This window comes from Dromiciops gliroides, chromosome 4 (genome assembly GCF_019393635.1).
Source record: "Dromiciops gliroides isolate mDroGli1 chromosome 4, mDroGli1.pri, whole genome shotgun sequence".
Classification (NCBI taxonomy): Eukaryota; Metazoa; Chordata; class Mammalia; order Microbiotheria; family Microbiotheriidae; genus Dromiciops; species Dromiciops gliroides.
In genome coordinates this window covers 16153394-16167601 of record NC_057864.1, presented here as the reverse complement: position 1 = coordinate 16167601, position 14208 = coordinate 16153394, and the positions used below count along the sequence as shown (strand labels likewise).

Below are 14208 nucleotides of genomic sequence, written 5' to 3'. Positions count from 1 at the left end.
GAAGACATTTTTGCTAAACCCCATTCCTCACCCATACCAAATTAAGTGAGATTTTAATCCCGTTGATGTTAGCAGTTTTTCTACGTTACAAGGAAGAATCAAAGAAAATGCCGTCTGTCTAAAGCTAAGCAAACCCTAAAAGTACCGTAAGATTGGGAGCCGTATCAGGAAACACTCATGGCATAGAGAAAACGTCCTCAGTGTTTTCGATGAGTGGGAAAAAATCAAGCAGAGGTTTCAGTCACACACAGGTAAGGGGCAGAGACAAAGGAGGCATTTTAAAGTGTGAATGCCCTTAGGTTCCAACGTGGCCCATTTCAGAAACCAAGAGAAGCAGCAAAATGTGGAGGGGCGTTTAAACGTGAGGGAAGTCTGCCTTTCAGGGCCCTGGGCATGAGCACAAAGCCCAAAGAGAGCCCAGTGTACAAGAAGAGCCCGAGACTGGGTCCTGGTGAGTGAGAAAAGTGGGGCTGGCAGAAGGCCCGGGGAAGGACTAACTGCCTTGGTTGGACACACGCTTGGTTTTCTCTATTTTAAGGATTCCACCCAATTACTGTTTCCTGTGATTATCCTTCCTTTCCTATTTAGCTGAAGTCAGTCAACAATCCAGTGAGCTTATATGTCCTGTCCTTTTGGTCCCTCTTAACCTTTTTTTTTTTTTTTTTTGCAGGGCAATGAGGGTTACATGACTTGCCCAGAGTCACACAGCTAGTAAGTGTCAAGTGTCTGAGGCCGGATCTGAACTTAGGTCCTCCTGAATCCAGGGCCAGTGCCCTATCCACTGTGCCCCCTAGCTGCCCCTCCCTCTTAACTTAAAAAAAACCCAACCAAACAATGTTCTGACAACTAAACCTCTGTAGCCATCCCAAGATTTCCAGCAGGGGTCTGCAGGCGCCAATGCCAGCAGGGGTCTGACACGGGGCCAGTGCCAAGAGGGGCAGGCTAAGCTCTTTGTGGGCAGGGGCCGTCTCTTATATTTGAACCCCCAGTGCCTCAGAACCGCGCCGGGCACATAGACCCCATCTGCAAATGCTGCTTCTTTCATTCATTCTTTGGACAAAGTCAGATGGCCCATTTACAGAGGTGCCGATCTCCGCCACACATCAGTCAGTCATTCAACACCTCTTAAGCACCTACTGTATGCTTGGCACTGAGGCTACAAAGAAAGGCAAAAGCCATCCCTCCCCTCAAGAAGCTGACAGTCTAATGGAGACCACAGGCAAACAACTGGGTCCCCGCGAGCAACAGACAGAAAACTGGAAAGAATCCGAAAAGCAAAGGCCCGAGCATTCAGAGGGCTTGGGAAAGGCTTCCTAGAGAAGGTGGGATCTTGGCTGGGATCTCAAAGAAGCAAAAGAAGTCAGGAGGCAGAGGGGAGGAGAGGGAAGGTCCCAGGCATGGGGATAGAGAAGATGGAGTGGCCGATGACACAGATGGGCAAATATGGGGCGCAAGGGAGAGAGGGGGGTTATGAAGGGCTTTGAACACCAACAGAGCCCTTGCTATCGGATCCTGAAGGTGACAAGGGCCACTGGGGGGGAGGGCATGGTCAGGCCCCTGCTTTGGGAGGATCCCTTTGACAGCTGAGTGAAGGACAGCAGGGGTGGGGCAGACTCGGGGCAGACCAGTTAGGGAAACAGATGTGGTGACTAGGGGATAATGTCACCCCTCCAAGAGACCTAGCAGAGCCTGGGCCCTCTGCCTCCTCGCAGAGCCACCATCCTTACTTCTTCCCTAGACTAACAGCCTAGGATCCTTGCCCCTGGGTCCCCGGCCTCATCTCTCCCCATTCCACCCGTTCTCCTGCCACACAGCTGGCATAAGTAACGCCGAGTCACTCCCCTCCTCAAGCCCCAGCGGCTCCCTCTTGTCTGGAGAGTCTGTGTGGCATCTCAGCCAACTTTGCCATCATCCCTCCTACCCCTCCACATGTGCTACAGCCCAGCCACGCTGGTCTTCCTGCTGCTCCTCGCCTCCATCTCCCCTTCACTTCCACTCCAGTTTCCATTAGGCTCGCCCCTTCTACATGAGGCCTTCCTGCCCAGAGGCCAGCTCCTCCCCCAAACCTAGCAGGTGTTTGTTTTGTATGTGCTCTATGCAGACACACATTATCTCCCTGAAAAAAACCTTGGCGCTTTTTATGGTCCTTAAAATTCTGGCTGTTAAACTGACCCAGGATGAAGAGTGTGGGCTAGCCAGCCTCTGGAACAGAGAGAACTGTATGTAGGCCGGGTCTTTGAAAACCACACAGAGACGGCCAACAGACAGCAGAAGTGTGTCGCTAGAGAGGTAAGGGTAGAGAAAGGTACTGGAACCGCTACCTCTGGAGAAGGTCAGAAGCAGGGGGCCAACAGGGGGGAAGACTGCATGAAGACCAAGGAGACACGGACCCCGGGAAGCACTCATTTACCTTACAAAGAGCTCCTTGCCAACCTCTAAGAGAACAGTTCCACTATCAGAGTGGGAAGAGGAGCCACATCACACAGAACTGTGTGGACAGAAAGCTGACGGAGTAAGTGTACCCCACCCCCCACTTCCCCCAGCTGGGTGTCTGGCAGAAAGAAAGAAAAAGATAATGACTGGATGGTCACTGGAAAGGGCAGCAGAACCAAATGAGGTTATTTTAGTGATGGGGGAAACCTCAACATGTTTAATGATCTAAAGGAAAAAGGCTGAGGGAAAGAATGACAGACATTAGAAACAAGGTCTGAGACCTGGAGGAGGTGGGCAAGGATAGGACCCACAGCACAGCACACGCTTTAGCTTTAGGAAAGACAATCCATTCCTCTGAGACTAAAGAAAATGATGGCCAAACAGCAACTGGAGTGAAAAGAGGGAGCTCGCAAAAATGCTGACGTTTTCCAAAAATTTGAGGTGAGATTAGGGGCCAAGTATGAATGAGCAGGAAAAGAAATAAGACAAAGTCTAGAATAACTACCGTGCTATGAAAAATGTTAGAGGAGGAAAGAAAAGACAAATAAACTAACTTTATGGGGCCCAAGTTGAAAACACACAATATGAAGTTATTTGGCAACATGAGCCCAAGCCTCAGACTCAAGAGCCAGTGTGGGCCAGGCTAGACAAGGGAAGCTTCTAGAACAGCCTGTGACTTCCCTGGAAAGGCATCCAAGTCTGCTACCTGGAGGCTCGCCGCCCAATGGCACACAGACTGGCAATGGAGAACCAAACCAAGATGGTGTGCAGGCCCTTTGGGAAGCTGATGGACAAGCCTGTGGCATCCATCTCCCGCACAGGGTGAAGCCTGGACCTCCATCATCCAGCTTGTTAGGCCACTTAATCAGTGCTGTCTCCTGAACATCAAGGGACAGAGAGAACAGGAAAGCCAAGCACGGAATCCCGGCACCAAATGCTCAACACAAGCATCTTCCATAGACACAAAGAGGATGCACAGGCAGGAGACGCAGACGCTGCCCATTAAGGATTCCCAGAAGTACATCCCCAAGCAGCCTAGCACTCATCTCGGACGACTGGGGAACAGATCAGAACAGAGGGGCTTGTCTTCTGCACGAGAAGGAGCCGAGACGGCAGGGCCCGAGCAGGGGTCTGACCCAGCCCCCTCCCCCTGGGACGACTTCTCCAGCATCTCCGTCTCTACCAAGTACGGCCTGGTTATTTCCAAGGGGTGACTCCTGGAGAACTCAAGTGCCCAGAGGCCAGGGCTGGGGCTGTGCCTTTCTTTGTGTCCCCATCACATGGCAGAGTAAGTGCCTAGCACACAGTAAGCAATGAAATGCCTGCAGATTAGCTGACAGTAACATCTTCCTATGTTAACTAAAGATGCCAGTAAAAAGCCAAACTTTCTGCTTGATCCAGGAGAACAACCCGGCTCCCACATTCATCCTAAGTCACGTCATAAATCTGGAGGGCTGCTGAGCAACGCTGTAAGGAGAAAGGAAAAATCCCATTTCCCAGATTAATGGGTGAATGGACGTCACTGGACAGTAATAAGGGACCGAGCTGGGCCAAACAGGTCATGCCACTAATGGACGGGCTTCCCTCCCAGTGGCGGCATCTCTCCCATTCTTTAACCCAAGAGATCAAATCTAAAATAGTATTTTTAAAATGTTGAGTCAAAATGCCACAAAACTATGTCTGCTCAATTCCACAAACACTGATTAAGTACCTACTGTGTGTGCTGTGCTAGGGACACAAAGGTGTGTGCCACCCTCAAGAATCTTCCATTCTGTTGTGGGGACACAAACCGTGTGCCGCCAGGTTCAGGAAGGAGGGGGACCAGAAAAGGTCCCCACAGGAGACAGGGCTGGAGTGGACCCAGGAAGGAAGCTCGGGGCTCTAGCTCCAGGGGCTGAGAGGGCGAAAATGGAGGAAAGCCAGGTGGGCAGAGGTGGCAGAGGAAATGCCCAGAACCCCCAGGAGGACAGGCTGGCTGGAACAGGCAGCACCCAATGGGGGTAACTATAAAATGGGGGAAGGAGGGGGGTGGCACACAGACCGCCGAGGCTGGAAGCCCCTGGCGAGGCCGGAAGGCCTGGATACAGACTGTAAGGAGCTGGATGGACCATGATCTACCAGCGGCTCTGATCTCTGAACTGGGCGCCCGGCTAGAGGGAGGGGCTTGGTTATTCTCCCACTTACTGACCTGTCTCCAAAAGCACAGGCACCACTTCTCATCTAACAGCTCCTGTTACTCTAGCGCTTTACCCACTTCTCATTCTGATACACAGAACAATTGCCAGGATCCTTATTTTTCAGGCTAACAAACTGAGATGTTAGGGAACCTGCCCATATTTCTCGCAGATGCAGCCCCCAAACCTGACAGGGCAGCAAAGGGATGCCAGAGACCGGGTGAAGCCTGCCTCCTACACCTACTAGCTGGTGACCTGAGGCAAGTCATTTACCATTTGCCTCAGTGTCCCTCCCGGTAAAATGGGCGTGGTGACCACTACCTCCCAGAGCTGTTGTGCAGATCACATGAGGTAGTCTAAGTAAGCCCTGTGCAAGCCCTGGGATGTGACGTAGCACCACCGGAGGACAATAATGCCTCTTAACAAACTCAAACGTTTCATTTCTCATCTGCTTCAAAGCTGCCCACCACACATTCACCCTCCTCCTTGCTCCATCCCGGGTACAGATCGGAAGAGCTTCCCCACCCTGGGAGGGCCTTAGACCAAGGGAAGTCCAAGTCCAGTCCCCGTCCATCTGTGTCTGTGAATCACTGGCTGCTTGCAAAACCTCTCGCCTTCCAAGAGTCCAGCACTCCCACAGCCATCCTGTCCCCTCTTCTCTTCAACATGCCAAGCAAGGCCTGCATCCATCTCTAAGTTCCCTCTGACTCCCTCCCACCTAAAATCCTTCTCTACTAAAACCCTACCCAGATCCAGTTACTCCACATATCCCAGAGTTCCTCAGGATGCTTCGTACAGTCTCGCATGCCTCCGTGAACTGTCTCTGGTGGTGTTTTTATAGAGGACTTGTTGATGTCTGTCTTACATGTCCCAATGGAGATATCTTAGCCCACGCCCATCAGATCATAAATTCCTAGAGTTAATAGATAACGTCAATTTCTTTTGTATCTTCCTATGTTCTGTTACAGCGCTCAGCCAAATATCACTGAAGAACAATTGACTTAGGGATGTTAGAAGTTGAAATGGGCTTTATTTTTCCTGTGAATATTTACGTGACAGCATCACAAATCTATGCTACAAAAAAAAAAAAAGATGAAATAGTTTTTTCACCAGAAATGAGACCTAGCAATTCCAGGGGAAATTCCACAAGCCACAGCAACAGTTTGTAGTCATGGCTATCACAACACCCAAATGTACACAGAAAAAGGAGGGAAAAATTAGAAAATTTTGATTTTATCTCCCAAACACGAAGCTTTAAGAAAAAGCACCATTTTCAAATGAAAGGGGACAAAACCCCAAACAAGAAACTCCAAGACGAAGTAATAATACAAGGAGGAAGAGAAGGGGAAGCTCAGGCAAGTGAAAACTAGTAAGTAGGCCTCAAACTGAAACAGAAAGCCCCTGGAAAGAGAGACAGGACCAGCTGTGAAAAGGTTACTGTTTTTATTTACGCTTCTTCCTGTAATTGGCTCTTCAAAGAATTCACTTTTCCTCAACTAAATAGTATCCACCACACCTCTCTCAAAGCCACCCTTTCCTTCTTGTTTCCATGACCTGTCTGGGTCTCAGGCCCCTTGCCTGTAAAATTTCAAAGTTAAATTTTAAGTGGTGCAATGGAGAGAGAGAGAGAGAGCACTGGGCCTGGAGTCAGGAGGTTCAAACCCGGCCTCAGACACTGACTAGCTGTGTGACCCTGGACAAGTCACGTCATCTCTGTCTTCCTCGGAGTAAAATGGGGCTAACAGACCCCACCTCACAGGGTTGCTGTGAGGATCAAAAAAAGTCCTATTGGTTAAACTCTCTGTAAACCTGAAAGTGATGGATGACGCTAGTCCCCATCTGTGGAAGGAGCACAGACAACTTGTAGATCAATGGCCTCATCTCCGTCTCCTAGAAAGGGATTAGCCACTGGAGCTTACTATGTAGGGCTGATGAGGTCAGACCTGGCTCGAGAAGATGGGTGGACTGGAAGGGGAAGAGACCTGAGGCAGGCCGACCCAGCAGTGAGATGGTGAGGGCCTGCCCGGGGGCAGTAGACAAGAGAAGGCAACATGGAAAAGGGATGCTGTGAAGGGAGATGTGAGGCTTGGGATGAAAATGGGTACAGGGGCTAAGAGAGCATGAGGAGTCCAGGATGGCACCTTGGAGGGGAGCCTGGGTGACTGGGAGATGGGGGTGCCCTCCAGGGCAATAGGGAAGGTAAAAAGATGGAAGGGTTTGAGGGAAAGAAACAGCTCCATTTTGGAAATGTTGAAGTATCTATGGGACATACCATTGAGGAGCTTAGAAGAGAGGTCAGGGCAGGATAAACAGATCTAAGAATCATTTTCACAGAGAAAATAACTGAATGTAAAACTCCAGAGTACAGCAAGGAGATAAGGTTTTCTTAAACGAACAACATAAGGAAATAGAAGAAAACAACAGAATGGGAAAGACAAGAGAGCCCTTCAAGAAACAGAGACTTCAAGGGAACATTTCATGCACTTAACAGGATCAGAAGAGACGAAGAAGTGGACAAGACAGAGCTTAACATCACCAATAGCATGATGAGGTGGTGACCGACCCAGAGGCAGCGGTCCTGGAGAATGAAGTTAGCCAGGCCTTAGGAAGCACTGCTAACAACAGGCCAGTGAAGTGATGGCGTTCTGGCTGCACTATTTAAAATCCTAAAAGATGAAGCTGGTAAAATGCTGTACTCAGTGTGTGAGCCCATTTGGAAAACTCAGCAGTGGCCACTGGCTTAAAGACCAGTTCACGTCCCAATCCCAAAGAAGGGCAATGCCAAGGAATGTTCACATGACCACACAATCCACTGTGCTCATCTCACACGCCAGCAAGGTCATGCTTAAGATTCTGCAAGCCAGGCTTCATTACCATTAGTGCAGGCTGGTCTGCAAAGAGGCGGAGGAACTAGAGACCAAATTGCCAACATTCACTGAATTATGGAAAAAGCAAGGGAGTTCCAGAAAAACGTCTACTTCTGCTTCGTTCACTACACTAAAGCCTCTGACTGTGTGGATCACAACAAAGTGCAGCAAGTCCTCCAAGGGAGGGGAGTCTTGCTTGTCTCCTGAGGAACCTGCAAGCAGGCCAAGAAGCAACAGTTACAACCAAACACGGAACAACTGGTCGGTTTAATATTGGAAAAGGAGTACGACAAGGCTGTATCCCGTCACCTTATTTAACACATATGCAGAGTACAGCATGCCAAATGCCAGACTGGACTAACTGAAAGCCAGGATAAATATCAACAGTCTCGGAGATGCAGATGATATCCCTCTGATGGCAGAAAGTGAAGAATGAAGAAGCCTCTTGATAAGGGTAGAAGAGGAAAATGTAAGAGCTAGCTTGAAGCTTAACATCAAAAAAAAGTGAGATCTCGGCAACTGGTTCCATCATTCCTGGCAAACAGAAGGAGAAGAAAGAGAAGTGGTGTCAGATTCTTTACTCTTGGGCTCAAAGATGACTGTCAACAGTGACTGCAGCCAGGAAATTAAAAGACATCTGCTCCTTGGGGGGAAAGCTCTGGCAAATCTAGACAGCAGCCTAAAAAGCAGAGACGTCACCTTGCTGACAAAGGTCTATACAAGTCAAAGCTATGGGGTTTTTTCCAGTACTAACGTACGGCAGCAAGAGTTGGGATTATAAGGAGAGCTGAGCTCCACAGAATCGATGCTTCTGAACTCTGGTGCTGGAGGAGACTTTGGAGAGTCCCTGAGACAGCAAGGAGATTAAGTCAGTCGATACTTTAAAAAATTAATTCAGGGGGCAGCTAGGTGGCACAGTAGATAGAGTGCCAGCCCTGGATTCAGGAGGACCTGAGTTCAAATCCGGCCTCAAACACTTAACACTTACTAGCTGTGTGACCCTGGGCAAGTCACTTAAACCCAACTGCCTCACCAAAAAAAAAATAAAAAAAATTTAATTCAGGCTGTTCACGGCAAGGTCAAATACTGAAGCTGAAGCACTTTGGCCACAAAATAAAGACAGAACTCACTGATGGGGGAAAGGCTGAAGGCAAAAAAAGGGGCGGAGAGAGCAATGAACGTGAGCTTGGACAGACATTGGGAGTCGGTGGAGGGAAGGAGAGCCTGGCGTGCTGTGGTCCATGGGGTCGTGAAGAGTCAGACATGCTTCATGGCAAGAGAGCTCAGAGCAGACAGGGCAGAAGGCCTCACCCTCCTTTGTGGCCTGGACACCCCAACCCCGGCTCCAGGAGACTGGGGAAGCTTATGGGCTCTTCTGAATAATGGTCTCAAATGCATATAAAACTGTCTTTGAAAGAAAACAAATGATATCAAAATATCATTTAAAAAAATAAAATAAGTTCACAGAGCCCGGATTAAGCATCACTAGTGGAAAGGGAGAAAACGTCCCACCCAGGAAGACCCTTGGGAAACAGCCACATGTGGTGGTCATGACCTAGAAGAAGATTCAGCAAAAGAGACAGAGACAGAACAGGTAGATGGGTAGAAAGAGAACCAGGAGGAGGCGGCTAGGTGGCGCAGTGGATAAAGCACCAGCCCTGGATTCAGGAGTTCCTGAGTTCAAATCCAGCCTCAGACACTTGACACTTACTGGCTGTGTGACCCTGGGCAAGTCACTTAACTCCCATTGCCCTGCAAAAAAAAAAAAAAAAAAAGGAAAAAACAAAAAAGAGAACCAGGAGAAGAGAGTCATGGACACCCAGAAAAGAGTCCACAGTGGCCACGTCAAAGGCTGCTGAGGGTGAGGAGAAGGAGGAAGAAGGAGAAAAAGCCATTTTTGTCACTGTTGTCATTCAGGTATTGGGTCACTGTCTCCGCGACCCAGGATGCCTTTTCTTGGCAAAGTACTGGAGGGGTTTGCCCTTGGCTTCTCCAGCAGCCTTTTGGCCATGCGGTCTGGCAATGGAGAACTCACTGGTAGCCGGACAGGGCAGCTTCAGTGGAAGGATGAAGACAGAAGAGAAGGCACTGAGAAAAGAGAGAGGGGAGAGATGCAGCAGCATCGACTGTGTGCACGGTTGTGCAGAAAGGCCTCTCTGTGGAAGGCCAGGGAGGGTCTTCTAAGATCTGGGGATACGTGGGAGAGTCTGTAGGCCACAGGGAGGGGGTGAAGATGGAGGCGGCAGTCAGCCTGAGAAGAGAGCTTACAACCGGAGTCACCCAGACAAAGAGAAGGGCTGTGAAACAAGGGGTAATGGAGACGTTGGGTGGGCTGGGACCTCTGAGTGAGCTGAGATCAGGGAGGGAGGTCGAGGCTGAGAGCCTTGGTGCTTTCAGTGAAGGCAGAGGCAAGGTCCTGGGGGTATCGGGGTGAGTGGGCCTGGAAAGGCCCCTGTGGGGGTGGTAGAGGAATATGGGAGGCACAGAAAGCCAGCTAGAGAATGGAACGGAAACCTGTGGCAGACCCAGTCAGCGAGGTTTTGTGATTCTCTCCTGCTCCATTCAACAGTATGGGAAGAAGGGGGGGCAGCTGGGTGGCCCAGCGGATAGAGCACTGGCCCTGGAGTCAGGAGGAGCTGAGTTCAAATCCTGATGGCCTCACTGATTTTCACTTAACCCTGATTGCCAGGAAAGCCTGGGACCTCCCGGAAAATGTCAGAAGGAACTGAGCAGCAGGATCTAGGTTGACTGACAGATTTGGATTGAATGAACCTCAAAGGGGGGAGGGGGCTGCTGAGGAACGATGGTCAAGGCAGTGCCTAGAAGGGGCAAGGATGACTCATGCGAGACTCATGAGTGGAAGTGCAGTCAGTGCTAGAAAAGGGGGCCCCGGCCAGAGGAGGTGGGGACCAAGACGGGAGGCTCAGAAGAGGAAAAGGCCTAAGATGAAAGCAAGACAAGGCCCCCAGGAAAAGCTGCCTAGAGGGGGCGGCACTGGAGTCTGAGAGGGATGGAGGGGGCCCAGAGCCAGCTGGAAGGAGGGCAGTGTCCCAGGCACTGGCAAAGCCAGTGTGGAGGTTTGGCACACTCTATGCTCTATGTGAGTAGGGCCTGGAGTCAGAGAAACCTCAGTGTGTGACCCTGGGCAAGTCACTTCTCTGTCTGCCAAGGTTCTCAAGCACCTACTTCACAAGAATCAAATGAATCAACGCTGTAAAAAGCTCCCAGCACATAGTAGGCATCCATCAACAAAAATACGGAATGGAACAAAGGAAAGACCTCATTCCAGAACACCCGCCCAGTGATCCACATGAACTGCATGCAGCAATGCAGACTTCCTCCCCCTGCACCCCCAAACACCCTCTACCTATTCCTTAAGCCCCAGCTCATACACCATCCCGCTAAGGAAGCCAAGGGTCACAGCATTTTCACCTTGCCAAGGATTCCTACCATCAGTGGGTCCCCCCACAGCCAACTTCTGCCTCCAAAGGCCCAGTGAGTGATGACTCTAGCCTCCTGAAGCAGTCTGGTCTGCTCGCTGATACCTCCCGGTCCTGCCCTCTGGGCTCAAGAGAACAGGCTTTCAAAACCTGCAGGCTGTCAACAATGCCTTTAATGGTCCTCAGGATGGCAGGACCTTGGGGGTCACTCGTGGGGGGGGGGTGGGGGGGGGTGGGGGTGTCCTCTCCTCAAGGCTCCCCTAAGCCTTACAGAATGCTCTCAGGTCTGGTCTCAAAGATCTGGGAATGTCCTTTATGCCAGGAAGCCTCCCCACGCTTGAGCATTGGGCACACTGCTTTGCATACGGTAGGCACTAGATACATGTTTCTGAAATAGACAACAGATCCCTGGGTAACACGGATGCATTTTATAAGGCTACCACTCAGCCCGTCATGCTCTATTCACCTGCCCTCCCCATCTACCCCATCACGGAGGGAAGAATCAGTAAACTCTAACTCCTGCCTCCAATACTACAACCAGAAGCAAGTTACTGAACCTCTGTTGCCCCATGGGAACCTGGCCCCTTGGGTCATAGCTGGCTTGCCTCCCTCTGCTTGGTGTTCTGGGCAGTGGCCCCTGCCTCCCCTCCACAACAGGGAATGCTCCCTCCCCACACCCAGGGCCAGCCATGAGCTTCTTGAAATTATCTGACACTGAATTACAGTAACATGTAAACATCTACATCGGTCAGTCAGCTAGCATAAAGCACCGGGGATACTAAGAATGCCTGCAAGAAGCCCAAGTGGAATAGGGGAGACAACCGGGCACGAACAAGCTCTACAGCAGATAAACGGGAGATAATTAACAGAGGGAAGGCATGGAGAGGTTTCCTGGGGAAGGAGGGTTTTAGCTGAGCCTTGAACGCAGCCAGGAGGTGGGGATGAGAAGGGAGCGCCTTCCAGGCAGGGGGCACCGCCAGAGAGAATGTCCAGAGTCGGGAGATGGAGTCATAGGCTGGAGGAACAGGCAGGGGGTCGGCGTTCCCGTATAAAAGTGCATGGTCGGGACTGAGATTCGAGAAAACTGAAAAGGTGGGAGGGGGCCTATGCATGAATGGCTTCGAATGCCCCACAGAGGATTTTGTATTTACTTCGGAGGGCAATGGGTTTAGTGAGTGGAGGGGTGAGACCTGAGCTTTAGGAAAGTCACTTTGGCCCCCGAGTGGAGGCTGGACCCGAGTGGGAAGAGCCCAGAGGCAGGCAGACCCCCCTCCCCTCAGCAGCTCCTGCAACAGTGCAGGCAAGAGCGGCCGAGGGTGTGCCCCTGGGTGGGGAGGAGGGAGGAGGGTCCCTCCTTTTTGTCTTGCTGACCCCGGCCCTTCTCGCAGCCCACGACGGGTCTGAGATTTCCCTGGGCTGAAGGGTCCCTCCAGTAATGCCTCTCGCAGCCCTCGCTGCCCGCCCAGCCCAGGCAGCGCCGGTGTCGGCCCCGGCCCCGAGCCCGGCCCCGCACAAGCCCCGAACCCTGAGCGGATGGAGCCGGTAACAAAGTATCCTTGTTGTGGTCACGGGCCGCCCGGCCCGGCGCGCTCTCGGGGTCCCCGGAGAGGACTCCCCCCCCAGCTCTCCCATGGTGTCCCCCAACCCCATCGGGGCGCAGAGGGGTGGGGGCCTCCCGGGAAAGGAGCCCGGGGAGAGGGTCTCCGGGCGACCCCCGCCCCTTGGGAGGGGGAAGAGGGGAGGGGGGAGCTGGAAGAATGAAGAGAAAGAAAAGGGGGAGAGGAGGACGGAGAGGGAGAGAATGGAAGGAGGGGAGGGGGTGCGGGGGGCGCGGGGGCGGGGCCGCGCGCCTTGCCCCCCCAGTCCGTCAGTCCGTCCGCCAGCCCCCTCCCTCCCCCCCCCCCCCCAGCCTCTCCCGCTCGGCGGCGGTGGCTCCCTCCGCGCCCCCACCCCCGCCCTGGAGCCGGCCCGCGCCCCCACCCCCTGGAGTGGCCCTCCCCTGCCCGGACCCCAAGGCCTCGGGCCGCCCTCGCCCTCGCCCTACCTGCTGATCTTCTGCGCGAAGGCGCGGCGCTCCGCCATGGCTGCAGCGCCCGGGCCCGGCCGACTGGGACTGCGCGCCCCCGCCCCCGCCCTGCCAGGCGCGCGCCGCGAGAACGCGCCGCGAGCGCGCCCCGCCGCCGGGCACCCTCCGCGCAGGCGCGCGGCCCGACTCCCGCCTCTCCCCCCACCCCAGGCCGGAGGGCTGGGTGGGCCGGGGCGGGGCCTCTGGGGAGCTCCGGGGCCTCAGGGCGTGGAGTGAAAGAGTGCGGCTCGTTAGGGGAGGGGTGGCCCGCCCTGAGCTTCCAGTCCACCGTCCGCGTCCGCCCCCGCTCCCCCAGCCCGCCCGTGGGGCCAAAGCGCTCTGCGGAGCGCCTCCCGGGAGGAGGGTCGTAGTCCCCGGCTCGCAGAGGGGGAAACTGAGGCACGGGGGACGGGGACGGCGGGGGGCGCTCTGCCCAGAGTCACGTGTCAGTGCATCTCCACAGTGACTCCCAAAGACCCTGGGGACCCTCCATGTTTGTGCGCGTGTGAGAGGCACGTTCCCTGGATTCTCCGGTTTGATATCGATCTGTCCATCGATGACTATTTATGTGTACATTCATCTATGTCTGTACCTCTGTCCATGCCTGTCTGTCTTTATCTGTTCTTGTTCAGCCCGACTCCTCCTGACACCCCCTTTGGGGTTTTCTTGGTGGAGATACTGGAGGGGTTTACCATCTCCTGCTCCAGCTCATTTGACAGATGGGGAAACTGAGGCAAGCAGGGTCAAATGACATGCCCAGGGGCACACGGCTAGGTAGTGTCCGAGGCCAGGCTTTGAAGGCAGGGCTTCCAGAGTCCAGAGTAGCACTCTGATCGCCACTGAGTCATCTAGCTGCCTTTAAGCAGATGTGCCCCACGTCTGGACAACTTTTCTAAGATCCTTATAGACTGATGGTTACAGAATCTCAGCATTTGAGTTAAGAAGAGGGGGCAGCTAGGTGGCGCAGTGGAGTCAGGCGTACCTGAGTTCAAATCCGGCCTCAAACACTTGACACCTAGCTGCGTGACCCTGGGCAAGTCACTTAACCCTCATTGCCCAGCAAAAAAAAAAAAAAAAAGAAGAAGGGACCTTGGGGATCACATAGATAGTAAGTAGGGATCTACGGGTATTCTGGGAGCACAAGGGCCTCTGACTAGGCTCCCCTTTTCCAAGGCTGCCCACCCCCCTTTGGTGTCTACCTGGTATCCATTCTCACCAGGAAGCTCTAG

General features: G+C 52.8%; 1 protein-coding gene across 8 annotated transcripts in view; it reads right to left on the bottom strand.

The window, feature by feature from the left end:
- DOCK7 (dedicator of cytokinesis 7) overlaps window positions 1-13036 on the bottom strand; it is a 171812-nt gene extending 158776 nt beyond the window's left edge. For all 8 annotated transcript variants that reach the window (XM_043964124.1, XM_043964125.1, XM_043964126.1 and 5 more), the window contains exon 1: window positions 12959-13036. In XM_043964124.1, the coding sequence (XP_043820059.1) occupies window positions 12959-12996 (38 nt within the window). In that variant the 5' untranslated portion in view covers window positions 12997-13036. The remainder of the gene's footprint in view (window positions 1-12958) is intronic.
- Between the last annotated feature and the right edge of the window lie 1172 nt (window positions 13037-14208).